Source organism: Somniosus microcephalus, chromosome 2 (assembly GCF_052327205.1).
Source record: "Somniosus microcephalus isolate GS21.2 chromosome 2, FLI_Smic_1.0, whole genome shotgun sequence".
NCBI lineage: Eukaryota > Metazoa > Chordata > Chondrichthyes > Squaliformes > Somniosidae > Somniosus > Somniosus microcephalus.
Window position 1 is genome coordinate 3,726,759 of NC_140988.1, and position 27,557 is coordinate 3,754,315.

Below are 27,557 nucleotides of genomic sequence, written 5' to 3' on the forward strand. Positions count from 1 at the left end.
CAGGAATATGGGCTACGAGCCAACTGCCCCAAATGCGAGTTCTTCAGGAGACAAATCTCGTATTGTGGCCACATGATTGATGAGGAAGGGCTGCATAAGTCGCCGGACAAGATTGAGGCTGTAGTCAAGGCTCCAGCACCGGAAAATGTGTCGTAACTGAGGTCGTTCCTCGGGTTGGTGAAGTACTACCATAAGTTCTTGCCGAATTTATCTACAATTCTGCACCCACTGAACGCCCTACTGCAAACTGGAGTAACATGGAAATGGAGTGATGAGTGTAAGCGTGCCTTTCAGAAATGTAAATGCCTAATCACTTCAAAAGAAGTATTGGCCCACTACAATCCAACACTACCGATTCGGTTAGCATGTGATGCGTCTCCCTACGGCATCGGAGCGGTGCTGTCACACAAATTCCTTGACGGTTCAGAGAGGCCAATAGCCTTTGCGTCGCGCTCGTTAACCTCAGCCGAGCGTAACTACGCCCAGATTGACAGGGAGGCCCTCAGCCTGGTGTGGGGGGTGAAGAAGTTCAATCACTATCTGCACGGGCAGAAATTCACCCTACTGACTGATCATCAGCCCCTGGTCTCCATTTTTAACCCAAAGAAGTGCGTTCCGGTGATGACGGCGCAACGGCTGCAAAGATGGTCACTTTTTCTAGGGGCACATCAGTACGACATAGAGTACAAGGGTACGAAACAGCATGGAAACGCTGATGGGCTGTCGCGCCTACCGTTGCCTAAGGTAGAGGAAGCACCTGCAGTGGACCCTGTTGAGATATCCCATGCGACCATAGTCGAATGTCTACCTGTTACAAACTCAAGTATAGAGAAGGAAACCCGAAATGACCCGACACACTCTCGGGTCTATGATTTGACGGTGAAGGGATGGCCAGCACATGGCGACTCACTGTTGCCAGCATTCTCACCAAGGAGAGAACAGCTGTCAGTGTGCCGGGGGACCTTGATGTGTGGATCCCAAGTGGTAATTCCACCCAAGTTGAGAGATAGAGTGCTCTATGAGCTTCATGAGGGTCATCTGGGAGGGGTAAAAATGAAGAGCCTAGCCAGGGCGTTTGTGTGGTGGCCGGGAATCGATCAAGAAATCGAGGATATGACCAAGAGATGCACAGGATGCCAGAAGGTCCAAAACGCTCCACCACAGGCCCCGCTACATCAATGGGAGTGGCCCTCATCTCCATGGCAACGGGTACACGTTGATTTTGCTGGTCTATTTATGGACTCAATGCTCCTAATCGCTGTGGACGCCCATTCGAAATGGCCAGAGGTCATCAAAATGTCCTCCACCACCACGGAGAAAACTATTGCAGTCCTACGGACCATCTTCGCCAGGAATGGCTTGCCAGAATAGATTTGCTCCGACAATGGGCCACAGTTTGTGTCCGAGGATTTCCGGAGGTTTCTGAGGAATAATGGGGTGAAACATTACACATCTGCCCCATATCATCCAGCCACAAATGGATTGGCTGAGAGGTTTGTTCAGACCTTTAAAAAGGCCATAAAGGCAATGTATAATGACGACATACCACTACAACACAAGGTGGATAATTTCTTGTTTGCTTACCGGAATGCGACACATGCAGTCACCAACGAAGCTCCAGCGGTAATGTTCTTCAACCGAAGGCTAAGATGTTGCCTGGATTTGCTCAAACCAAACATAAGACGAGATGTTGAGGATAAGCAATTCCAGCACATAAATGAGAAGCCAACCAGGAGCTTCAAGATAGGGCAACCAGTCTTGGCCCGCGACTACCGAACAGAAAAATGGCAGCCAGGAACGATATGCACACAGCAGGGACCACTAATGTACACAGTGGACGTTGGAGAGAGCATCGTGAGACGCCATGCTGACCAGATTCTAAAGTCACAGGAACAAGCCAAACCCATACCACGAGCAGGTGCACCTGGTAATCAACCCGAAGTACAGATTGCGTCTACCTCAGAAGCAGTGGTATTGGAAGCTGACGAACCAACCAATGACAATGAGCCAGAATCAACTCCGCCGCAAGAACAGGATACTCGAGAAAGGCGCTATCCAGTCAGGATCAGGAAGCCTCCTCAAAGACTGAACTTATAAATGATTATTTCAGTTGATGTATATAGTACAGAGAAAATTGTAATTGTAATTAGTTATTATTTAGTTGTTAAATGAATGTTATGTACTGTTTATCTAAAAGGGGAGGAATTGTTGTGTATGTACCTTTAAGAGAAGAACTGATTCTATACTGCAGTACCGGCAGTGACCACCCCTGTATATAAAGCCATAGCAGGCTTCTGTATTTCAGTCTTAAGTTACCCTCTGTTCAGTAAATACCTGTTATTATTGTTCTCCTGCAGTCCGTGTATTATTTATTATACTCGGACACTACAGTTATCATGTTTGTAGTACCTGAAGGAACTTGCCTTAATGTTTTTCTGTTCCCGTCAGGTGACACTGTCTCATCCCTACAGGTTTTACAAGAAAAAGCTTAGTTTGCCGTTTGTAATTAACCACTCTCCCCTGAAGCTTTCCATGGGCTAATAGCGATCCCTGCTGGTGTACAGTGAGCTTTTCAGGTCTTTGGCCATATTTTCCGTGGTGAGCTAAGCTTACTTTTATTTAATTCGTTCCTGGGATGTGGGCATCGCGGGCAAGGCCGGCATTTATTGCCCATCCCTAGTGGCCCTCGAGAAGGTGGTGGTGAGCCACCTTCTTGAACCGCTGCAGTCCGTGTGGTGAAGGTGCTCCCACAGTGCTGTTAGGGAGGGAGTTCCAGGATTTTGACCCAGCGACGATGAAGGAATGGCCGATATACTTCCAAGTCAGGATGGTGTGGTGGTGTTCCCATGCGCCTGCTGCCCATGCCCATGTCATTCTAGGTGGTAGAGGTCAGGAGTTTGGGAGGACTCTGCTCACTAATGTGTACAGTGCTCTTTGGTTATCCTGACTCACTGAGGTTTATTTTACTTTTCAGTGCGTGCTGTACCTTTGGGCCTTGAAAATCTTGTATCCAAAAACCTTGTTTTTACTTCGTGGGAACCATGAATGTCGGCATTTGACGGAGTATTTCACCTTTAAACAGGAATGTGAGTACGGATTGCATCTCATTTCTGTTGTGTTAAGAATGCTTCTGCAGTGACTGAAGATTAATGATCAGAATCCATGTTGTTATTGTAAACCTTTATAGGCCCCAGCTGGAGTTTTGTCTCCAATTCTGGACACCAGACTTTAGGAAGGATGTCAGGGCCTTGGAGAGGGTGCGGAGGAGATTTACCAGAATGGTGCCGGGGATGAGGGACTTCAGTTATGTGGAGAGACTGGAGAAGCTGGGGTCGTTCTCCTTAGAGCAGAGAAGGTTAAGGGGAGATTTAATAGAGGTGTTCAAAACCTAAGGGTTTTAAGAGAGTAAAATAAGTAGAAACTTTCCACTGGCAGGAGGGTCGGTAACCAGAGGACACGGATTTAAGATAATTGGCAAAAAAAGGCAGAGGGGAGATGAGGAGAATGTTTTTTACGCAGCGAGTTGTTGTGATCTGGAACGCGCTGCCTGAAAGGGCGGTGGAAGCAGATTCAATAGTAACTTTCAAAAGGGAATTGGATCAATATTTGAAAAGGAAAAATTTGCAGGGCTCTGGGGAAAGAGCAGGAGGGAGTGGGACTAATTGGAGAGCTCATTCAAAGAGCTGGCACAGGCACGATGGGCCGAATGGCTTCCTTCCGTGCTGTGTGATTCTGTGACATGTTCATGCCATAAAGTGCGCACAAAAAAAAGTTAAAATTAGTTTGAAGTAACTGCTGGTGGTGTGTGGCTGATATGCCCACAAAACCTCTTCTAAAGCCTCATTTCATTTTGGAGGTTATCTGTGCTGGTTTGTGAAGTTCCGAAGTAGCACATCTGTTTTCTGGTGCAGCTGACACACACGATGCGAGCGAGGGCAGCAGTATTGGCACGAGTAGTGTAAAATTTATTCAAGCTTGTGGCAAGACAGTGAGAAACCGGGTCAGGTTTTTTGAGCTGGAGAATTACTGTCTCCTTGCCCTTTGTTTTTCTTGTTTCTAAAAATAAATCCCAGCTAGAGATGAAGGCGGACACCCAATATTGCGATTGTATCTTTCTTGCTGCCAACAAACTGCTTCTCAAAGATTCTCAACATGTGGAAAGGTGCGTGAGAACTATCATCAACCAGAAAGAATGCAATACTTTGGCATCGCTCCACAGTGTCCGCCTGGTATTTATGAAGAGTATTCACAGTGGTGCGTACAAAAAGAAAACACTGCAGATGCTGGAAATCTGAAATAGAAACAGAAAATGCTGGAGAAACTCCGCAGGTCAGGCAGCATCTGTGAAGAGAGAAACAGAGTTAACGTTTCAGGTCGATGACCCTTCGTCAGAACTGGAAAAAAGCAGGAAATGGAACAGATTTTTAAGCAAGTGTAGGAGCTGGGAAAGGGGGGAGGGGATGAAAGAACAAAGGGAAGGTCTGTGATAGGATAGAAGGCAGGAGAGGTTAAGAGACATTAAGAGATATTCAAGGCAAAAGGAGGTGGTAATGGGGCAGGTTAAGAAACAGTGGTGCATAGTTTGCTTGACTTCCTCGTGCATGTTAGAACAACTCCACTGCCCCCAGGAGCCTTGGGCTGAGTGTTCATTGTTCCGCTGCCAAGTCAAGTTGTCAAAAAAAAAGTTGAGAGTTTTTTTTGTTGCAAATCAAAAGTCTCTACGACGGAGGGATCAGCTCACAGAACTTGCTCCCTGCTACTGTTAACCTTGCTGTCCGAGCCTCGCTGAGCAGCACCCGTGCAAACCCAGCTATTGTCATTTCATCGAGGCATAACAGCACAGAAGGAGGCCATTCGGCCCATCGAGTCCGTGCCGGCTCTCTGGAGCAATCCAGTCAGTCCCATTCCCCGAATACAAAAGCAAAACACTGCGGATACTGGAAATCTGAAATAAAAACAGAAAACCCTGGAAACACTCAGCAGGTCAGGCAACATCTGTGGAGAGAGAAACAGAGTTAACGTTTCAGGTCGATGACCCTTCGTCAGAACTGGAAAAAGCTGGAGATGGAACAGGTTTTTAAGCAAGTGTGGGGGCAGGGAAAGGGGGGAGGGGAGGAAAGAACAAAGGGGAAGGTCTGTGATAGGGTGGAAGGCAGGAGAGATTAAATGACCAAGGGGATGATGGTGCGAGGCGAAAGGAGATGGTAATGGGACAAGTAAAGAAACAAAAGATGGCTCTAGATGAAGTGTAAATGGCACTGGCAGTATCATCAACAGCTGACGTGAGAGAGAGAGAGGGAAAAAAATGGGGGGAAAAAAGATAAAAGCTCATTGACTCCCACAGCTACCTGAACTACGCTTCCTCCCGCCCTGCTTCCTGTAAGGACTCTATTCCATTCTCCCAGTTTCTCTGTCTCCGCCGCCTTTGCTCCGACGATGCCACCTTCCATACCAGTGCTTCCGACATGTCTTCCTTTTTCCTCAGCCGAGGATTCCCCTCTACCGTGTCCATTCTATTTCCCGCACTTCTGCTCTCACCCCTGCCCCTCCCTCCCGGAACCACGATGGGGTTCCCCTTGTCCTCACCTTTCACCCCACCGGCCTCCACATTCAACGGATTATCCTCTGCCATTTTCTGTTTTATTTCAGTCCCAATCCCCCTGCTCTATCCCCGTAGCCCTGCAAGTTTATTTCCCTCAAGTGCCTATCCAGTCTCCCCTTGAAAACATCGAGTGTCTCCGCTTCCACCACTTCCGTCGGCAGCGAGTTCCAGGTCCTCACCACTCACTGCGTAAAAAAGTTTTTCCTCACGTCCCCCCTGTATCTCTTGCTCAAAACCTTAAATCTGTGTCCCCTAGTCCTTGTACCATCAACTAGTGGGAACAGCCTTTCCCCGTCTAGCCTATCCAAACCTGTCATAATCTTGTACACCTCTCTCAAATCACCCCTCAACCTCCTTTGCTCTAATGAAAACAAATCCAGCTTCTCCAACCTGTCCTTGTAGCTAAGATCTCCCATCCCCAGAACCATTCTGGTAAATCCCCTCTGCACCCTCTCAAGGGCCTTCACATCCTTCCTAAAGTGTGGTGACCAGAACTGGACACAATACTCCAGTTGTGGCCTAACCAGCGCTTTATAAAGGTTCAGCCTTGGGGTATCGATTACTTAGTGGAATCTGAATTGGTTTGGTGCTGCAGACATCAACAGCAACTTGCATTTATATAGCGCCTTTAATGTAGTTTTGACACAGGTGACCAAAAGCTTGGGTCAGAGAAGTTGCTTTTAAAGAAGGAGAGAGAGGCGGAGAGGTTTAGGGAGGGAAATCCAGAACGTGGGGCCTGGGCGGCTGAAGGCACGGCCGCCAATGGTGGAGCGATTAAAACCAGGGATGCGCAAGAGGCCAGAATCAGAGGAGCGCCGAGATCTCGGAGGGTTGTAGGGCTGGAGGAGGTTTAAGGTAGAAAACATCAGAATACATTATACCAAACGCTAATACCTTGTCAGCAGCAAGACTAGGAAACATTACAAACTATTTTTACTGTGAAGTGTATGTCTCCCAGCACCCACCCCCTCTTTTATAAATATTCATGATGAACGGGTTAAACAATTTTCAATAAATATGCAGCACGCCCGAAGTTATCCAAAACATTACCATCAAAATCGGCAGGTGTCTCGAGTTACATCATTGACATTTTATAGGACCACACGGGACCAGATTTCCGTCTGTGGGCAAACTTTTAATTAAAAATAGATGCAAGTAAACAAGTGAGCGATAGCAATACAGACGTCCCCCCCCCCCCCCCCCCCCCCCCCCCCAACCACCGTATTAAAATTTATTTATGAATGTTAGCCCCAAAATAAATTAATTTATTTGTTTAATGATGATGAATCCTGTTAAATCTCCGGCCACTATTTCGAAGGAGAGCAGGGGAGTTCTCCTCCATGCCCTGGGGCCAATATTTCTTCTTCTTAGGCAGTCCCTCGGAACCGAGGATGACTTGCTTCCACATTAAAAATGAGTTCTCAGCTGAATGGTGAGCCCAATGCGGGACCTACAGTCTCTGTCACAGGTGGGGCAGACGGTGGTTGAAGGGGCGGGCGGGTGGGGCGCTTGGGTTGACGTGCGCTCCTTGCGCTGCCTGCGCTTGGCTTCCGCTTGCTCCCGGCGAAGAGACTCGAGGTGTTCGGCGCCTTCCCAGATGCTTCTCCTCCACTTTGTGCGGTCTTGGGCCAGGGATTCCCAGGTGTCGGTGGGGATGTTACACTTTTTCAAGGAGGCTTTGAGGGTGTCCTTGAAGCGTTTCCTCTGCCCACCTGGGGCTCTCTTGCCGTGCCGGAACTCCGAGTAGAGCGTTTGTTTTGGGAGTCTCGTATCGGGCATGCGGACGATGTGACCCGTCCATCGGAGCTGATCGAGCGTGGTCAGAGCTTCGATGCTGGGGATGTTGGCCTGAGCAAGAACACTGACGTTGGTGCGCCTATCCTGCCAATGGATTTGCAGGTTCTTGCGGAGGCAGCGTTGGTGGTACCTCTCCAGTGCTTTGAGGTGCCTGCTGTACATGGTCCATGTCTCTGAGGCATACAGCAGGGCGGGTATCACTACTGCTCTGCAGGCCATGAGCTTAGTGCCGGGTTTGAGGTCCTGGTCTTCAAACACTCTCTTCCTCAGGCGACCGAAGGCTGCACTGGCACACTGAAGGCGGTGTTGGACTTCATCATCAACATCTGCCATTGTTGACAGTAGGCTCCCGAGGTATGGAAAATGGTCCACGTTGTCCAAGGCCTTATCGTGGATTTTGATAATCGGGGGCAGTACTGTGTGGTGGGGGCAGGTTGGTAGAGGACCTTTGTCTTACGGATGTTTAATGTAAGACCCATGCTCTCGTACACTTCGGTGAAAGTGTTAACGATGGTTTGGAGTTTGACCTCCATATTTATCTCTCAAATCAACATCACTAAAAACAGATTATCTGGTCATTATCACATTGCTGTTCGTGGGATCTTGCTGTGCGTGAATTGGCTGCCACATTTCCATTATTACAACAGTGACTATGCTTCAAAAGTGCTCTGTTGGCTGTAAATCGCTTTGGGGCATCCTGCGGTCCTGGAGAGAGAGAGTGCAGCATAGATTTACCAGACTGATGGCCTGACTCCAGGTGTTAAATTACAAGCAGAGATTACAGAAGCTGGGGTCCTGCAGGATCGACACCGACATTGCTGTTGCTCAACCCCATCTCCTTGCATTGCTGGAACTCCTCTCCTGCGAGTCAGGGGTCATTGAGTCTCTGAGGTCTTTTCAATCCGTCTTTGATTCTAAGTAAATAAAAGTTGATTTTGACAACCTCTGTGTTTTGGACTCCACAGCACCCGGATCAGCAGTGGGAGACTTTGTCAGAAGTGTTTGCATTGTTGCCTGTAGTCTGCAAAAACCGTGGTCACCATCACTGGTGTTTCTCCCAGTTCAATGGCAGACTGCAGTGCAGAGCCCCATTTACTCATCCCTTGCATTCTGTGGGCGTGTTGCCGGTGCGATGTGATGCTCGGGTTCCAGCCATCTCTGTCGGAAGCCTTGTCCTGAGGCCACTTGGGAGATGTTCAACATGAGACTTCTTTCCGTCACCCATCGCTGGTTAACTCTGTTCAACCAGTGACGTTTGTTCATCGTTCTCTGGCTCATTCATCACTAAATAATATCTGCGATGTGTATATTTGGGCTGCTGATTGATTAGAGCGTGGGTGTTGTTGTTTAACGCTGTAGGGCACACTCCTGTTTGCCAGATGGTTTGCCAGAGGCCCAACTAGTCCCCATCCACCCTCCTCCGCCTGGCTGAACTTGTTCTCACATTGAACAACTTCTCCTTTGACTCCACTCACTTCCTCCAAAGCAAAGGTGTTGCTATGGGAACCCGCATGGGCCCTAGCTATGCCTGCCTTTTCGTGGGATATGTGGAACATTCTTTGTTCCACCAGTCCTACTCGGGTCCCTCCCTCACCTCTGTTTCCGGTACATCGATGACTGTATCGGTGCAGTGTCCTGCTCTCGCCCTGAACTAGACAAGTTCATTTACTTTGCTTCCAATTTCTACCCTTCCCTCACCTTCACATGGTCCATCTCCAACTCATCCCTTCCCTTCCTCGACTTCTCCGTCTCCATCTCTGGGGATAGGTTATTGACCAACATTCACTACAAGCCCACTGACTCCCACAGCTACCTGGACTACACTTCCTCCCACCCCGCCCCCTGTAAGGACTCTATTCCATTCTCCAAGTTTCTCCGTCTCCGCCGCATCTGCTCTGACGATGCCACCTTCCACACCAGTGCTTCCGACATGTCTTCCTTTTTCCTCAACCGAGGATTCCCCTCTACTGTGGTTGACACGGCCCTTGACTGTGTCCATTCTATCTCCCGCACTTCTGCCCTCACCCCTGCCCCTCCCTTCCGGAACCACGATAGAGTTCCCCTTGTCCTCACCTTTCACCCCACCAGCCTCCACATTCAGTGGATCATCCGCCGCCAATTCTGCCACCTCCATCATGATCCCACCACCAAACGCATCTTCCCCTCACCTCCCCTTTCACCATTCCGTAGGGACCGCTCCCTCCGTGACACCCTAGTCCACTCCTCTACCACCCCAGCAAGCGCAGGAGATGCAACACTTGCCCTTATACCTGCCCCCTTCCCACTGTCCAGGGCCCCAAACACCCCTTCCGGGTGAAACAGCGATTTACTTGTACTTCTTGCAATCTAGTATACTGTATTCGCTGCTCACGATGCGGTCTCCTCTACATTGGGGAGACCAAACGCAGATTGGGGACCACTTTGCGGAACACCTCCGTTCAGTCTGTAAGGGTGACCCCGAGCTTCCGGTCGCCTGTCACTTTAATTCACCGCCCCACTCCCACTCAGACCTCACCGTCCTCGGGCTCTTACATTGTTCCACAGAAGCTCAGCGTAAGCTCGAGGAACAGCACCTCATCTTTCGATTAGGCACTTTACAGCCTTCGGACTCAACATAGAGTTCAACAATTTCAGATCATAACCTCGGCCCCTATCATATATATATATATATATATATATAGATTTTCTCTTTTTTTTAATCCACACTTTTGTCGGGGCTTTTTTCTTCCCCCCCCCCCCCCCCCCCCCCCCCCACAGGGCAGCTGCCCCTCATTCTGCCAGCGCCATTCACACTTCATCCAGAGCCATCTTCATCTGTTTCATTTCCTGCCTTTTTTTCTTAGTCCTGGCGAAGGGTTTCGACCTGAAACGTTGACTCTCTTTCTCTCTCCACGGATGCTGCCGGGCCTGCTGAGTTTTTCCAGCATTTTCTGTAGTTGTTTCGGATTTCCAGCATCCGCAGTATTTTGCTATCGTCTAGAGCCATCCTTTGTTCCTTGAATATCTCAATGTCTCTTAATCTCTCCCGCTTTCTATCCTTAACCTCTCCTGCTTTCTATCCTATCACTGACCTTCCCTGTTGTTCTTTCATCCCCTCCCCCTTTTCCCAGCCCCCACTTGCTTTAAAATCTGTCCCTTTTCCTGCTTTTTTTCCAGTTCTGACGAAGGGTCTTCGACCCGAAACGTTGACCCTGTTTCTCTCTCTACGGATGCTGCCCTGACCTGCTGAGTGTTTCCAGCGTTTTCTGCAGTTATGCCTGATCGATGGCTTCTCCATGCTCCTGTGAAAGGATCACATGAGACATTCTTAGTATTCGAGCACTTTTGAGAATCCTTTTCTAAATTATTTTCATTGCATGAATCAAAAGACACTTGTGTACGATCTCTGCACATGGAGATGCTGATGTGACCTATGGTGCATATAGTTTAGTGTCATGCGTACGAGCTGGTCTGTGCAGCACTCTAACCTCCTTGGGACCGGCACCTTTTGAAAAGTTCCCTTCCTTTGAATTGTACCGCTCATGCTCTCCAATGCTTCCCTGTGCTCGCTCCCAGTCCGGCAACGCCTCAGATTTAAAATTCTCATCCTTGTGTTCAAATCCCTCCGTGTCCTCGCCCCTCCCTATCTCTAATTTCCTCCAGCCCCACAACCCTCCGAGATCTCTGCGCTCCTCTAATTCTGGCCTCTTGAGCATCCCCCACTTCCATCGCTCCACCATTGGCGGCCGTGCCTTCAGCTGCCTGGGTCCTAAGCTCTGGAATTACCCCCCTAAACCTCTTCGCCTCTCCTCCTTTAAGACGCTCCTTAAAACCGACCTCTTTGACCAAGCTTTTGGTCACCTGTCCTAATATCTCCTTATGTGGCTCGGTGTCAAATTTTGCCTGATAATCGCTCCTGTGAAGCGCCTTGGGACGATTTACTACGTTAAAGGCGCTATATAAATACAGGCTGTTGTCCTGTGGTATCAGTCACCAGCTGTTAATTGCTAGCTTGGTCTTTTTGCTTCAGAGCAGTGTGGAAATAATAACTGCCTTGTGTGCCAACTGTAATTACTTTCACTTTAAAAATTTCTTTTCATTCATTTATATCTTTACCATATTGCATTTCAAATAATTTTCCATAGAAATGCTTTAGGCCCCTGGAGAAACGGTGATGTTTTTGCCTTGTGTTGATTTACTTTTCCAAGTCATAAAACTCGAGCATGCCCCTATATTGGTTGTCCCAAGCAGTGATCGAGTTCATGGCTTTTTTGAGACTAGCTCCAGTCTGTGGCCTGGCATCGACCTGCCTTCTCAACGAGAGAGTGTGGTGAACAGGTCTCCAAAAAACATCATCCATCCATTCATCTAAGTCTGCCACTCACTACACACCAATATCTTTGATAATTAGCTGGAAAAAATGCATTTTGCTTCTGAAACTGGGATAGGTTTTCTGCTGCCTGTAATAACCACGCAGTCTAGCATTGCGGTCTCAACCTGTGTCACATTTTGAGTTTTTTGACTGTTCGGTTTAGAGATTTCAGATTAGTTTATGCTCCACACGAGCCTCCTCCCACCTCTCTTCATCTCATCCTATCAACATTTACTACGATTCCCTTCTCCCAGTGTCATCCTTGTAAATCTTTTTGCATGTCCTTGTTTAGATTTCCCTTACATACATCGATACTATTCACCTCGACCACTCCCTGTGGTAGCGAGTTCCACATTCTCCCCACTCTCTGGGGAAAGAAGTTTCTCCTGAATTCCCTTTTGGATTTATTAGTGACTATCTTATATTGATGGCCCCTAGTTTGGGTCGCTCCCACAAGTGGAAACATCTTCTCTGCGTCGACCCTATCGAACCCCTTCATCATTTTAAAAGTTTCTATCAGGTCATCCCTCAGCCTTCTCTTTTCTAGAGAAAAGAGCCCCAGCCTGTTCAGTCTTTCCTGATCGTTATAACCTCTCAGTTCCAATGTCATCCTTGTAAATCTTTTTGCATCTTCCCCAGTGCCTGCGTATCCTTTTGATCATATGGAGACTGGAACTGTGCAGAGTATTCTAGTCTTCAGTGGGCCAGTATTGGTTATTAAAGCATAGAATAAGGACATAAGAATTAGGAGCAGGAGTCGGCCATTCGGCCCCTCGAGCCTGCTCCGCCATTCAATAAGATCATGGCTGATCTTCGACCTCAACTCCGCTTTCCCGCCCGATCTCCATATCCCTCGATTCCCCTAGAGTCCAAAAATCTATCGATCTCAGCCTTGAATATACTCAACGACTGAGCCTCCACAGCCCTCTGGGGCAGAGAATTCCAAAGATTCCCCACCCTCGGAGTGAAGAAATTCCTCCTCATCTCAGTCCTAAATGGCCGACCCCTTATCCCGAGACTATAGCCCCACTTTGCCACAGCCAGTCATTGAGACAAAGGCCGTTACATTTTTAAGGGAAGAGTGGGTAAACATTTTAAATTGTGCTTTGGGGGAGAACGGGGCAATGGGATTATTTTCGGACTTGCCCTGCACGGAAATTGCACAGACATGCCTGGCTGAATAGCTCTGATTCTATCGGAATCACTAACAATTAGCTTGGTACAGCTGTAGTTTTGAGAGTAAAACTCTTGTGTGACATCTGTTTCTCTCCAATAGGTAAAATTAAATATTCAGAACGAATATACGATGCGTGCATGGACGCTTTTGACTGCCTCCCATTGGCTGCCCTGATGAACCAGCAGTTCCTGTGCGTACATGGCGGACTCTCACCTGAGGTCAACACCTTAGATGACATCAAGAAAGTAAGTCTAGTCATCCCTGCAAATAACCGTTCTGTTAGCTTTGTCACTTTTTAATTGCTTGTTGTAAAGCACATAATTTGACATTTACAACTTCCTTAAAGTGGTTGCTGTAATGCTCCATTGATTTAAGTAAATTGCTAATGAATCTGACCCACTCAAAGGTCAAAACGAAGCGGTCAACATGTGTCTTACAGACCTTTTCCGCAGTGAGCAGTGCTTCAGCTATTTTCGAAGTCGTAGCCTGCAGGTACTTAAAGCTTTCTGGCTTTGAGCTGTCCAGCCGCCAGGGTTTCTCTTCCTGTAACGGGATAGAATTTCAACTGCAGAGGGTCAGTTGTCTCCAGAACAGGTCGTGGGTCAGTCACGGTGATTGGCATCTCCTCGGCCATCAGGAACACTTGTCTGTAATTGGGCTCAAATCATGTCAGCTGCAACAAGAGTGTAATTGTCATGTTCCATTCCCCTCTTTCCTACCCAACGGCCAACCCACAACATTTGGTACGTTGCCAGTCTCTGAAGGGCTTCGGCTTTTAACTTCGCTGAGAGCTGTTGATGCTTTTGCATCAGAAAGAAAGAACTTGCATTTCTATAGCGCCTTTCACAACCTCAGGACGTCGCAAAGCGCTTTACAGCCAATGAAGTAATTTTTTAAGTGTAGTCACTGTTGTAATGTAGGAAACGCAGCAGCCAATTTGCACACCGCAAGATCCCACAAACAACAATGTGATAAATGATCAGATAATCTGTTTGTGATGCTGATTGAGGGATAAATATTGGCTCCAGGACACTGGGGAGAACTCCCCTGCTCTTATTCAGAATAGTGCCATGGGATCTTTTACGTTCACCTGAGAGAGCAGACGAGGCCTCTGTTTAACGTCTCACCCGAAAGACGGTACCTCTGGCAGTGCAGCACTCCCTCAGGACTGCCCCTCCGACAGTGCGGCGCTCCCTCAGTACTGCCCCTCCGACAGTGCGGCGCTCCCTCAGTACTGCCCCTCCGACAGTGCGGCGCTCCCTCAGTACTGCCCCTCCGACAGTGCGGCGCTCCCTCAGTACTGCCCCTCCGACAGTGCGGCGCTCCCTCAGTACTGCCCCTCCGACAGTGCGGCGCTCCCTCAGTACTGCCCCTCCGACAGTGCGGCGCTCCCTCAGTACTGCCCCTCCGACAGTGCGGCGCTCCCTCAGTACTGCCCCTCCGACAGTGCGGCGCTCCCTCAGTACTGCACTAGAGTGATATCCTAGATTTTGTGCTCAAGTCTCTGGAGTGGGATTTAAACCCACAACCTTCTGACTCAGGCGAGAGTGCTGCCCACTGAGCTATCCGGAAGCGACCAGTGCTTTGCTGCTGTAGCTCCGGAAGAAAGGCGAGGCACTTCATGAGAGGAAGAAGGAATAAAACAAGTCGAGAAAGGAGGGGGGGAAAATCAGCTGCACAAAGTGAGGGGTGCAGTGATGCGCAGGCAGCATTATAAGTCCGGCTGCTGGCTCTACATTGTTACTGGTTGAGAGCAGCGTTTCCCACATTAAATGCGAGGTCCATCTGCTTTCATCTTCTAGAAGATGTTGTAAGAAGAGAAATAGAAACGCAGTAAATCTCTAATTTGCAAAGAGAACATGAGAAGAATGAAAAGGCGATGCTCCTGGAGGTTATGGGCTTGTGTACAATACAGGAAAAAGAACATAACATAAGAATTAGGAGCAGGAGTCGGCCATTCAGCCCCTCGAGCCTGCTCCGCCATTCAATAAGATCACGGCTGATCATCGACCTCAACTCCACTTTCCCGCCCGATCGCCATATCCCTCGATTCGCTTAATATCCAAAAATCTATCGATCTCAGTCTTGAATATACTCAACGACTGAGCCTCCACTGCCCTCTGGGGTAGAGAATTCCAAAGATTCACCGCCCTCTGAATGAAGAAATTTCTCCTCATCTCAGTCCTAAATGGCCGACCCCTTATCCTGAGACTGTGACCCCTGGTTCTAGACTCCCCAGCCAGGGGAAACATCCTCCCTGCATCTACCCTGTCAAGCCCTGTAAGAATTTTGTATGTTTCAATGAGATCACCTCTCATTCTTCTAAACTCCAGAGAATATAGGCCTAGTCTACTCAATCTCTCCTCATAGGACAATCCCCCCCATCCCAGGAACCAGTCTGGTGAACCTTCGTTGCACTCCCTCTATGGCAAGTATATCCTTCCTTAGGTAAGGAGACCAAAACTGTGCACAATACTCCAGGTGTGGTCTCACCAGGGCCCTATATAATTGCAGCAGGACGTCTTTACTCTTATACTCAAATCCTCTTATAATAAAGGCCAACATACCATTTGCTTTCCTAATTGCTTGCTGTACCTGCATGTTAACTTTCAGTGATTCGTGTACAAGGACACCCAGGTCCCTCTGAACACCGACATTTCCCAATCTCTCACCATTTAAAAAATACTCTGCTTTTCTACTTTTCCTACCAAAGTGGATAACTTCACATTTCTCCACATTATATTCCATTTGCCATGTTCTTGCCCACTCACTTAGCCTGTCTATATCCCCTTGAAGCCTCCTTGCATCCTCCTCACAACTTACATTCCCACCCAGCTTTGTATCATCAGCAAACTTGGATAAATTACATTTGGTCCCCTCATCCAAATCATTGATGTAGATTGTGAATAGCTGAGGCCCAAGCACTGATCCTTGCGGTACCCCACTAGTTACAGCCTGCCAACCCGAAAATGACCCGTTTATTCCTACTCTCTGTTTTCTGTCCGTTAACCAATCCTCAATCCATGCTAGTCTATTACCCCCAATCCCATGAGCCCTAATTTTGTTTAATAATCTCGTGTGGCACCTTATCGAAAGCCTTCTGAAAATCCAAATACACCACACCCACTGGTTCCCCCTTATCTATTCTATTAGTTACAACCTCAAAAAATAGATTTGTCAAACACGATTTCCTTTTCATAAATCCGTGTTGACTCTGCCCAATCTTATTATTTTCTAAGTGCCCTGTTACCACGTCCTTAATAATAGATTCTAGAATGCATATGACTTAAGACGGCTGCACAACAACTTGCATTTATATAGCGCTTTTAACGTAGGAAAACGTCCCAAGGTGCTTCACCGAAACGTAAATCAGACAAAAATTTGAGACTGAACCAAAGGAAGTGATGTTAGGAGGGGCGACCAAGAGCTTGGTCAAAGTGGTAGGTTTTGAAGAGTCTTGAAGGGGGGAGGAAGAGGTTTAGCTAGGGTCCTTTTCACTGGTGAAACAACCACATTAAGACAGAATCAGCAAAGTGTTCTGTTTGCGATGCGATTTGTCTTTATCCCCCCCCCCCCACATGTTTTGAAAGTGTTCTGTAGGTGGCGTGTGGTGCAGTGCATTGGTACTTCAGTCCTCTACCACTCTGCGGAGTAGGATGTGGGTTTGTGTTCGTGATGCCCGTGTGGTATCCCAGTCACAGCTTCACTCTGAGGAGGTGGCATTGATCAAATTCTCGGAACTTCCCTCATCAAGCTGTTGTGATGTTATCATCAAATTGGGTCGTGAGTCCAACTTTAAAAAAAAATCACATTTATATAAAAAAAAACCATACGGTCAGAGTTTGGGCTGAAATTGGAGTAGATGATAATTTGCTTTATACTGGTTCTTCACATGGTGATGTGTAATATCAGGAAATCAACTGCCTCCTGTAACACTAAATGGATAGCAACATTCGCGCCACACAAGTGCCAGGCAATGACTATCTCTAACAAGAGAGTGTCTAACCACCGCCCCTTGACATTCAATGGCATTACCATTGCCGAATCCCCCACCATCAACATCCTGGGGGTCACCATTGACCAGAAACTTAACTGAATCAGCCACATAAATGCTGTGGTAACGAGCAGGTCAGAGGCTGGGTATTCTGTGGCGAGTGTCTCACCTCTTGACTCCCCAAAGCCTTTCCGCCATCTACAAGGCACAAGTCAGGAGTGTGATGGAATACTCTCCACTTGCCTGGATGAGTGCAGCTCCAACACAAGAAACTTGACACCATCCAAGACAAAGCAGCCCGCTTGATCAGCACCCCATCCACCACCTTAAACATTCACTCCCTCCACCACCGGCGTACTGTGGCTGCAGTGTGTACCATCTACAAGATGCACTGCAGCAACTCGCCAAGACTTCTTCGACAGCACCTCCCAAACCCGCGACCTCTTCCACCTAGAAGGACAAGGGCAGCAGTTGCATGGGAACACCACCACCTCCAAGTTCCCCTCCAAGTCACACACCATCCTGACTTGGAAATATATCGGCCGTTCCTTCATCGTCGCTGGGTCAAAATCCTGGAACTCCCTCCCTAACAGCGCTGTGGGAGCACCTTCACCACACGGACTGCAGCGGTTCAAGAAGGCGGCTCACCACCACCTTCTCAATTAGGGATGGGTAATAAATGCCGGCCTTGCTAGCGACGCCCACATCCCAGGAATGAATTTTTTTTTAAAAAGTATTGTGTAAATTCATGCGAGATGTGCAGGACTTCATTGTAAAGGCCGAGATCAAACCGTTCTTATGCTGTCAGAAGGTGGCATTGTCTCAATGCTGGCTTTCTGTGTGACGTTCCTAACCACTTCAATGTCTCCGCTCAACTCTTCACCGATTGGATCATTCCATCAAAACCCTTCACCGTCTTCTACCATCAAAATTCCTGTTATTTGGAAGTTTTATGAAAAGCTGTTACCCGTCCTCAATTACTGTCCTCTCAGGTGGACGTAAAGGATCCCACTGTAGGAATAGGTGTATTCCTAACAAATACCGGAGCTTGACTCGGAAGAACAACAAACAGGATTTTAATGTTGAATTAGATGAAATACAGCAAACAACGTAGAACAATGCAGGAGAGTCGTGGAACAGGTCTTTTCCCCAGTGGGGACGCCACGAGGACTGACTAGGCAGTCCGGAGGTTTGCGCGATGACGTCATCGCGTTTGCGTCGTGACGTCATCGTGTTGCTCGCGTTTTCCAACGCTTGGGGCGTCACGTAACTTGCGTGATGACATTATTACGTTTACCCGGCATTGGAGCTGGCCGTTGCGGCCGAAGTCGCGGGAGCGGGAGGCCGAGCTGAGCCGGTGATGGTCGCGGGAGCGGGAGGCCGAGCTGAGCCGGTGATGGTCGCGGGAGCGGGAGGCCGAGCTGAGCCGGTGATGATCGCGGGAGCGGGAGGCCGAGCTGAGCCGGTGATGGTCGCGGGAGCGGGAGGCCGAGCTGAGCCGGTGATGATCGCGGGAGCGGGAGGCCGAGCTGAGCCGGTGATGGTCGCGGGAGCGGGAGGCCGAGCTGAGCCGGTGATGGTCACGGGAGCGGGAGGCCGAGCTGAGCCGGTGATGATCGCGGGAGCGGGAGGCCGAGCTGAGCCGGTGATGGTCGCGGGAGCGGGAGGCCGAGCTGAGCCGGTGATGGTCACGGGAGCGGGAGGCCGAGCTGAGCCGGTGATGATCGCGGGAGCGGGAGGCCGAGCTGAGCCGGTGATGGTCGCGGGAGCGGGAGGCCGAGCTGAGCCGGTGATGGTCACGGGAGCGAGAGGCCGAGCTGAGCCGGTGATGGTCGTGGGAGCGGGAGGCCGAGCTGAGCCGGTGATGGTCGTGGGAGCGGGAGGCCGAGCTGAGCCGGTGATGATCGCGGGAGCGGGAGGCCGAGCTGAGCCGGTGATGGTCGCGGGAGCGGGAGGCCGAGCTGAGCCGGTGATGGTCGTGGGAGCGGGAGGCCGAGCTGAGCCGGTGATGATCGCGGGAGCGGGAGGCCGAGCTGAGCCGGTGATGATCGCGGGAGCGGGAGGCCGAGCTGAGCCGGTGATGGTCGCGGGAGCGAGAGGCCGAACCTGGCCGGCTCGCCTTTAGGTGAGTCACCTGATGCGCGACATGACGTCATCGCGTTTGGGTGAGTCACGTGATGCGCGACGTGACATCATCGCGTTAGCTCGCGTTCTTAAAGGGGCAACGCCCCGTACATGCAAACTGTATATAAACATAGTTAAAGTTAAAGGGAATTATGTATAATAAGTAAGGGACACTCAGTGGTACCGCTACACCACGGCACTATTTTGAAGAAGAGCAGGGGAGTTCTCCCTGGTGTCCTGGCCAATATTTATCCCTCAACCAACATCACTGAAACAGTTCAGTTGCTGGACGAGTAATCCCGAGACCTGGAATAACAATCCGGAGACCCAAGTTCAAATCCCACCACAGCAGCTGGGGAATTTAAATTTATTAAATAAATCTGGAATAAAAAGCAAGTATCAGTAATGGTGACCGTGTCGTAGAAACCCATCTGGTTCACTAATGTCCTTTAGGGAAGGAAATCTGCTGCCTTTACCCGGTCTGGCCTATACGTGACTCCAAACCCACAGCAATGTGGTTGACTCTTAACTGCCCTCTGAAATGGCCGAGCGAGACACTCGGTTGTAACAAACCGCTACAAAGGAAGCAGACTGCAGTGGTTGAAGAAGGCGGCTCACCACCACCTTCTCGAGGCCAATTAGGGATGGGCAATAAATGCCGCCCTTGCCAGCGACGCCCACATCCCATGAACGAATTAAAAAAAAAAAAAAATTATCTGGTCATTCTCACTGCTGTTTGTGGGAGCTTGCTGTGCGCAAATTGGCTGCCGCATTTCCCACATTACAACAGTGACTACACTTCAAAAAGTATTTAATTGGCTGTAAAGCACTTTGAAAAGTGCTATGTAAATGCAAGTCTTTTTACTCCAGACCTTAGCAAGTGCCATTTTGTCACTGACCATATAAGGAAGATTTCCCTTCAATTTCACTTCCCTTCCTACAGAGCAATGCTGGGCTTGTATTCGGTGCTCCCCAACCAGCCTGCCTAATATTGGGCGTGCTCGGTGTGGGGAAATAGTGGGCACTTTGTACCCTTTCTTGGGTGTGTGTTGGTACACTAGCCTGTTACAGTAGATGGCTCCCGGTTTATTGATGGTTTAAAAAGGTCTCGGCCTGTCCTGTGCCAGGTGAATTCCCCTTTCGATTTATCAATTGTAGTAATTGATCATTGCAAACTTGGCTCCTGTTGTGTGACCAAAATAACCTGTGACAAATGCGAACCCCGAGAGACATTGAACTGCTGCTTGAATATTAGAATTATAGAATATTACGGCACAGAAGGAGGCCATTCAGCCCATCGAGTCTGCGCCGGCTCTTTCGAAGAGCAATCAGTCAGTCCCACTCCCCCGCTCTTTCCCCATATCCCCGCAACTTTTTTTCTCCTTCAATATTGCAACCATAAAGGAAAGGGATCATTTGGTGAATCAGACGTTTGCAGATCCGAACTACAGCTGCGATGCTCTGTTTATTTGAATGATTAAAAGCAGTAGAGAGGTGGCACGCACACAGACACGCACACACACATACAGACACACACTTGACACTCGCACACACACTGACACACACACACTGACACCCACAGACACTGACACCCACACACAGACACTCACACACACTGACACACACTCACACACACTGACACTCACACACACTGACACTCACACACACTGACACTCACACACACTGACACACACACACACTGACACACACACACTGACACTCACACACACACACTGACACTCACACACACTGACACACACTGACACACACACACACTGACACACACACACTGACACTCACACACACACTGACACACACACACTGACACACACACACACTGACACACACACACACACACACACACTGACACACACACACACACTGACACTCACACACACTGACACACACACACTGACGCCCACAGACACTGACGCCCACAGACACTGACGCCCACAGACACTGACGCCCACAGACACTGACGCCCACAGACACTGACGCCCGCTCACACTGACGCCCGCGCACACTGACGCCCGCTCACACTGACGCCCGCGCACACTGACGCCCGCGCACACTGACGCCCGCGCACACTGACGCCCGCGCACACTGACGCCCGCGCACACTGACGCCCGCGCACACTGACGCCCGCGCACACTGACGCCCGCGCACACTGACGCCCGCGCACACTGACGCCCGCGCACACTGACGCCCGCGCACACTGACGCCCGCGCACACTGACGCTCGCGCACACTGACACTCGCGCACACTGACACTCGCGCACACTGACACTCGCGCACACTGACACTCGCGCACACTGACACTCGCGCACACTGACGCACGCACACTGACACGCACGCACACTGACACGCACGCACACTGACACGCACGCACACTGACACGCACGCACACTGACACGCACGCACACTGACACGCACACACACTGACACGCACACACACTGACACGCACACACACTGACACACGCACACACACTGACACACGCACACACACTGACACACGCACACACACTGACACACGCACACACACTGACGCTCACAGACACCCACAGACACTGACGCTCTCGCACACTGACGCTCTCACACACTGACGCTCACACACACTCACACTGACACTCGCACACACTGACACTCGCACACACTGACACTCGCACACACTGACACACGCACACACTGACACACGCACACACACACACACACACACACACACACACACACACTGACACACACACACACACTGACACACACACTGACACACACACACACTGACACACACACACACCCACAGACACTGACGCTCTCACACACTGACGCTCACTCACAGACGCTCGCACACACTGACACTCGCACACACACACACACACAGACGCTTCTGATTTTTTGCATTCGCTGGAAGGGTATTTGCCCAGTCAAAAAACTTTAGAGCAAGTTTGAAATAGATTTTCCAAGTAATATCGGTAACTGTTTTTCATAATGAACTGTTCCGCTTATGTAGGAAAGCAGAGGAGCCGGGAAAAGCAGGGCAGTCCATGTGGCTGCTCCCAGCACAGATCTCGACAAGCTCCCCCAGATATTTTTGCGATGTTCTGAATGCTCAGCTACCTCACTGTAAAATAAACGCAGGCTTTTGTTTCTGTGCCTGTTAATCTCATTTCCTTGTTTTCTGGGTGGTAATAAGTCTTTGCCAGACTTTGCAATCTGCAAAACTATCAATATTTATAAGTTTGCTTTATTTTAAGATTTATTGAAGTTTTTTAATGCGACAGATCGCATGACTTATTTAATGTCTGCAGCAAGTTAACGGTGTTGGTGATTTTCCTACGCCGTTTCTTTTTGCACCTGATGTAAGAAGCTGAAAGGCTGCAGACCTTTGGAGTTGCACAAAATAAAGAAACAATGAAGTACTTATTTTACATACTGAAGTTCAGTGTAATGAGAGGTGTAAAGTGCACTTGCATTAATCATGTACACTGGGCAGTATTTGGCAGGAATAATATTTTTTTTTATTCGTGATATGTGCATTCATTTGTTGAGTATTTGACTGCCTGGGACTGTAAACATTTGTGGTTCTTGCATAGTTTTACAAAGCTGCCAATTCCCCTGTGCTGCCTTTCCTGTTCCTGTTTGATTCTCTCTCGAAGTTTCTTTCTCATCCAGAAGCGGTTTTTGAATTCCAGTTGTACACACTGAAAATTCCTGACCCTTCTGACGAGAAGGGCAGAGGTGCAGCTTGTTCCCGTAGAATGCCGTTGCTTAATTCATGACCTGCTCCAGCAGACTCCCCGGTAACGTTCCGCTCACTCTGCTGCGCTACACGTCAGGCACTTGGGAGATGATGAAAGGAAGTTTGGGGCACGCAGTTTCCACTGAGGTCTGAAAGCCTGGCAGCGTGGCTTTTAAAATTGGTTAAAGAGTTAATGGCTGTCATCGGACACGAGAGATGAATTTGCCAGTTCGAAAGCAGACGGCAGTTGAGCGTTTGGTTTGTTCCTCACGTGAACTAAAACGGATAGAGGAGTGAAAGTCCCCAGCATAGTGAGCTGCAGGTGAGGAGCAGGGGACTGGCCCGAGGGGATGGGTTCCAGGTAGGGCTGTGTGCACTGGTCGCGTCGAGTAGATAGAGAGAAACTATTTCCCCTGGTGGGGGGAGTCCAGAACAAGGGGGCAGAAGTTTAAAATTAGAGCCAGGCCGTTCAGGGGTGATGTCAGGAAGCACTTCTTCACACAAAGGGGAGTGGAAATCTAGAACTCTCCCCCCCAAAAAGCTGTGGAGGCCGGGGGGGGGGGTCAATTGAAAATGTCAAAACCGAGATTGATAGATTTGTGTTAGGAAAGGATATTAAGGGTTACAGAACCAAGGCGGGTAGATGGAGTTAAGATACAGATCAGCCATGATCTCATTAAATGGCGGAGCAGGTTTGAGGGGCAGAATGGCCTCCTCCTGTTCCCATATATGGGTATGCCCATCTTGTATTTAATATTGTTTCCATATTTCGGCACTGTGTGTTTCTAGTCTTAGATTAGTTGAGTCTATCGGAGATCATCATACATGCGGTCATCATTTTATCTTTCGGTCAACGTAGAGGTCCAGAAGCAAGGAAGTTACCCTGATCTGTAACTTGATTTAATAACTAGCCCTCTTGATACCAATAAGAGAAAGACTTGCATTTCTCCAGCGCCTTTCACCACCTCAGGACGTCCCAAAGCACTTTACAGCCAATGAAATACTTGTGTAGTCACTGGTAGGAAATGCGGCAGCCAATTTGTGCACAGCAAGCTCCCACAAACGGCAGTATGATAATTACCAGATCATCTGGTTTTGTTGGTGGAGGAATAAATATGGGCCCTGCTCCTCTTCGAAATAGTGTTGTGGAATCTTTTACAGCCACCTGAGAGAGCAGACGGGGCCTCAGTTTAACGTCTCATCTGAAAGACAGCATCTCCGACAGTGCGGCGCTCCCTCAGTGCAGCCCTTCCTCAGTACTGTCCCTCTGACAGGGCAGCGCTCCCTCAGTACTGCCCCTCCGACAGTGCGGCGCTCCCTCAGTACTGACCCTCCGACAGTGCGGCGCTCCCTCAGTACAACCCCTCCGACAGTGCGGCCCTCCCTCAGTACTGCCCCTCCGACAGTGCGGCGCTCCCTCAGTACTGCCCCTCCGACAGTGCGGCGCTCCCTCAGTACTGCCCCTCCGACAGTGCGGCGCTCCCTCAGTACTGCCCCTCCGACAGTGCGGCGCTCCCTCAGTACTGCACTAAAGTGATATCCTAGATTTTGTGCTCAAGTCTCTGGAGTGGGATTTAAACCCACAACCTTCTGACTCAGGCGAGAGTGCTGCCCACTGAGCTATCCGGAAGCGACCAGTGCTTTGCTGCTGTAGCTCCGGAAGAAAGGCGAGGCACTTCATGAGAGGAAGAAGGAATAAAACAAGTCGAGAAAGGAGGGGGGGAAAATCAGCTGCACAAAGTGAGGGGTGCAGTGATGCGCAGGCAGCATTATAAGTCCGGCTGCTGGCTCTACATTGTTACTGGTTGAGAGCAGCGTTTCCCACATTAAATGCGAGGTCCATCTGCTTTCATCTTCTAGAAGATGTTGTAAGAAGAGAAATAGAAACGCAGTAAATCTCTAATTTGCAAAGAGAACATGAGAAGAATGAAAAGGCGATGCTCCTGGAGGTTATGGGCTTGTGTACAATACAGGAAAAAGAACATAACATAAGAATTAGGAGCAGGAGTCGGCCATTCAGCCCCTCGAGCCTGTTCCGCCATTCAATAAGATCACAGCTGATCATCGACCTCAACTCCACTTTCCCGCCCGATCGCCATATCCCTCAATTCGCTTAATATCCAAAAATCTATCGATCTCAGTCTTGAATATACTCAGTGACTGAGCCTCCACAGCCCTCTGGGGTAGAGAATTCCAAAGATTCACCGCCCTCTGAGTGAAGAAATTTCTCCTCATCTCAGTCCTAAATGGCCGACCCCTTATTCTGAGACTGTGACCCCTGGTTCTAGACTCCCCAGCCAGGGGAAACATCCTCCCTGCATCTACCCTGTCAAGCCCTGTAAGAATTTTGTATGTTTCAATGAGATCACCCCTCATTCTTCTAAACTCCAGAGAATATAGGCCTAGTCTACTCAATCTCTCCTCATAGGACAATCCCCCCATCCCAGGAACCAGTCTGGTGAACCTTCGTTGCACTCCCTCTATGGCCAGTATATCCTTCCTTAGGTAAGGAGACCAAAACTGTACACAATACTCCAGGTGTGGTCTCACCAGGGCCCTATATAATTGCAGCAGGACGTCTTTACTCTTATACTCAAATCCTCTTGTAATAAAGGCCAACATACCATTTACTTTCCTAATTGCTTGCTGTACCTGCATGTTAACTTTCAGTGATTCGTGTACAAGGACACCCAGGTCCCTCTGAACACCAACATTTCCCAATCTCTCACCATTTAAAAAATACTCTGCTTTTCTATTTTTCCTACCAAAGTGGATAACTTCACATTTCTCCACATTATATTCCATTTGCCATGTTCTTGCCCACTCACTTAGCCTGTCTATATCCCCTTGAAGCCTCTTTGCATCCTCCTCACAACTTACATTCCCACCCAGCTTTGTATCATCAGCAAACTTGGATATATTACATTTGGTCCCCTCATCCAAATCAGTGATGTAGATTGTGAATAGCTGAGGCCCAAGCACTGATCCTTGCGGTACCCCGCTAGTTACAGCCTGCCAACCCGAAAATGACCCGTTTATTCCTACTCTCTGTTTTCTGTCCGTTAACCAATCCTCAATCCATGCTAGTCTATTACCCCCAATCCTATGAGCCCTAATTTTGTTTAATAATCTCGTGTGGCACCTTATCGAAAGCCTTCTGAAAATCCAAATACACCACATCCGCTGGTTCCCCCTTATCTATTCTATTAGTTACAACCTCAAAAAATAGATTTGTCAAACACGATTTCCTTTTCATAAATCCGTGTTGACTCTGCCCAATCTTATTATTTTCTAAGTGCCCTGTTACCACGTCCTTAATAATAGATTCTAGAATGCATATGACTTAAGACGGCTGCACAACAACTTGCATTTATATAGCGCTTTTAACGTAGGAAAACGTCCCAAGGTGCTGCACCGAAACGTAAATCAGACAAAAATTTGAGACTGAACCAAAGGAAGTGATGTTAGGAGGGGTGACCAAGAGCTTGGTCAAAGTGGTAGGTTTTGAAGAGTCTTGAAGGGGGGAGGAAGAGGTTTAGCTAGGGTCCTTTTCACTGGTGAAACAACCACATTAAGACAGAATCAGCAAAGTGTTCTGTTTGCGATGCGATTTGTCTTTATCCCCCCCCCCCACACATGTTTTGAAAGTGTTCTGTAGGTGGCGTGTGGTGCAGTGCATTGGTACTTCAGTCCTCTACCACTCTGCGGAGTAGGATGTGGGTTTGTGTTCGTGATGCCCGTGTGGTATCCCAGTCACAGCTTCACTCTGAGGAGGTGGCATTGATCAAATTCTCGGAACTTCCCTCATCAAGCTGTTGTGATGTTATCATCAAATTGGGTCGTGAGTCCAACTTTAAAAAAAAATCACATTTATAAAAAATAAAAAAAACCATACGGTCAGAGTTTGGGCTGAAATTGGAGTAGATGATAATTTGCTTTATACTGGTTCTTCACATGGTGATGTGTAATATCAGGAAATCAACTGCCTCCTGTAACACTAAATGGATAGCAACATTCGCGCCACACAAGTGCCAGGCAATGACTATCTCTAACAAGAGAGTGTCTAACCACCGCCCCTTGACATTCAATGGCATTACCATTGCCGAATCCCCCACCATCAACATCCTGGGGGTCACCATTGACCAGAAACTTAACTGAATCAGCCACATAAATGCTGTGGTAACGAGCAGGTCAGAGGCTGGGTATTCTGTGGCGAGTGTCTCACCTCTTGACTCCCCAAAGCCTTTCCACCATCTACAAGGCACAAGTCAGGAGTGTGATGGAATACTCTCCACTTGCCTGGATGAGTGCAGCTCCAACACAAGAAACTTGACACCATCCAAGACAAAGCAGCCCGCTTGATCAGCACCCCATCCACCACCTTAAACATTCACTCCCTCCACCACCGGCGTACTGTGGCTGCAGTGTGTACCATCTACAAGATGCACTGCAGCAACTCGCCAAGGCTTCTTCGGCAGCACCTCCCAAACCCACGACCTCTTCCACCTAGAAGGACAAGGGCAGCAGTTGCATGGGAACACCACCACCTCCAAGTTCCCCTCCAAGTCACACACCATCCTGACTTGGAAATATATCGGCCGTTCCTTCATCGTCGCTGGGTCAAAATCCTGGAACTCCCTCCCTAACAGCACTGTGGGAGCACCTTCACCACACGGACTGCAGCGGTTCAAGAAGGCGGCTCACCACCACCTTCTCAATTAGGGATGGGTAATAAATGCTGGCCTTGCTAGCGACGCCCACATCCCAGGAATGAAT

At 49.0% G+C, this 27,557-nt stretch overlaps 1 protein-coding gene across 4 annotated transcripts in view; it reads left to right on the forward strand.

Annotated features, from left to right (window-relative positions):
• LOC147122495 (protein phosphatase 3 catalytic subunit alpha) overlaps window positions 1-27,557 on the forward strand; it is a 408,075-nt gene that overhangs the window by 243,854 nt on the left and 136,664 nt on the right. For all 4 annotated transcript variants that reach the window (XM_086005830.1, XM_086005811.1, XM_086005840.1 and 1 more), the window contains exons 4-5: window positions 2,975-3,086; window positions 13,027-13,172. In XM_086005830.1, the coding sequence (XP_085861956.1) occupies window positions 2,975-3,086; window positions 13,027-13,172 (258 nt within the window). The remainder of the gene's footprint in view (window positions 1-2,974; window positions 3,087-13,026; window positions 13,173-27,557) is intronic.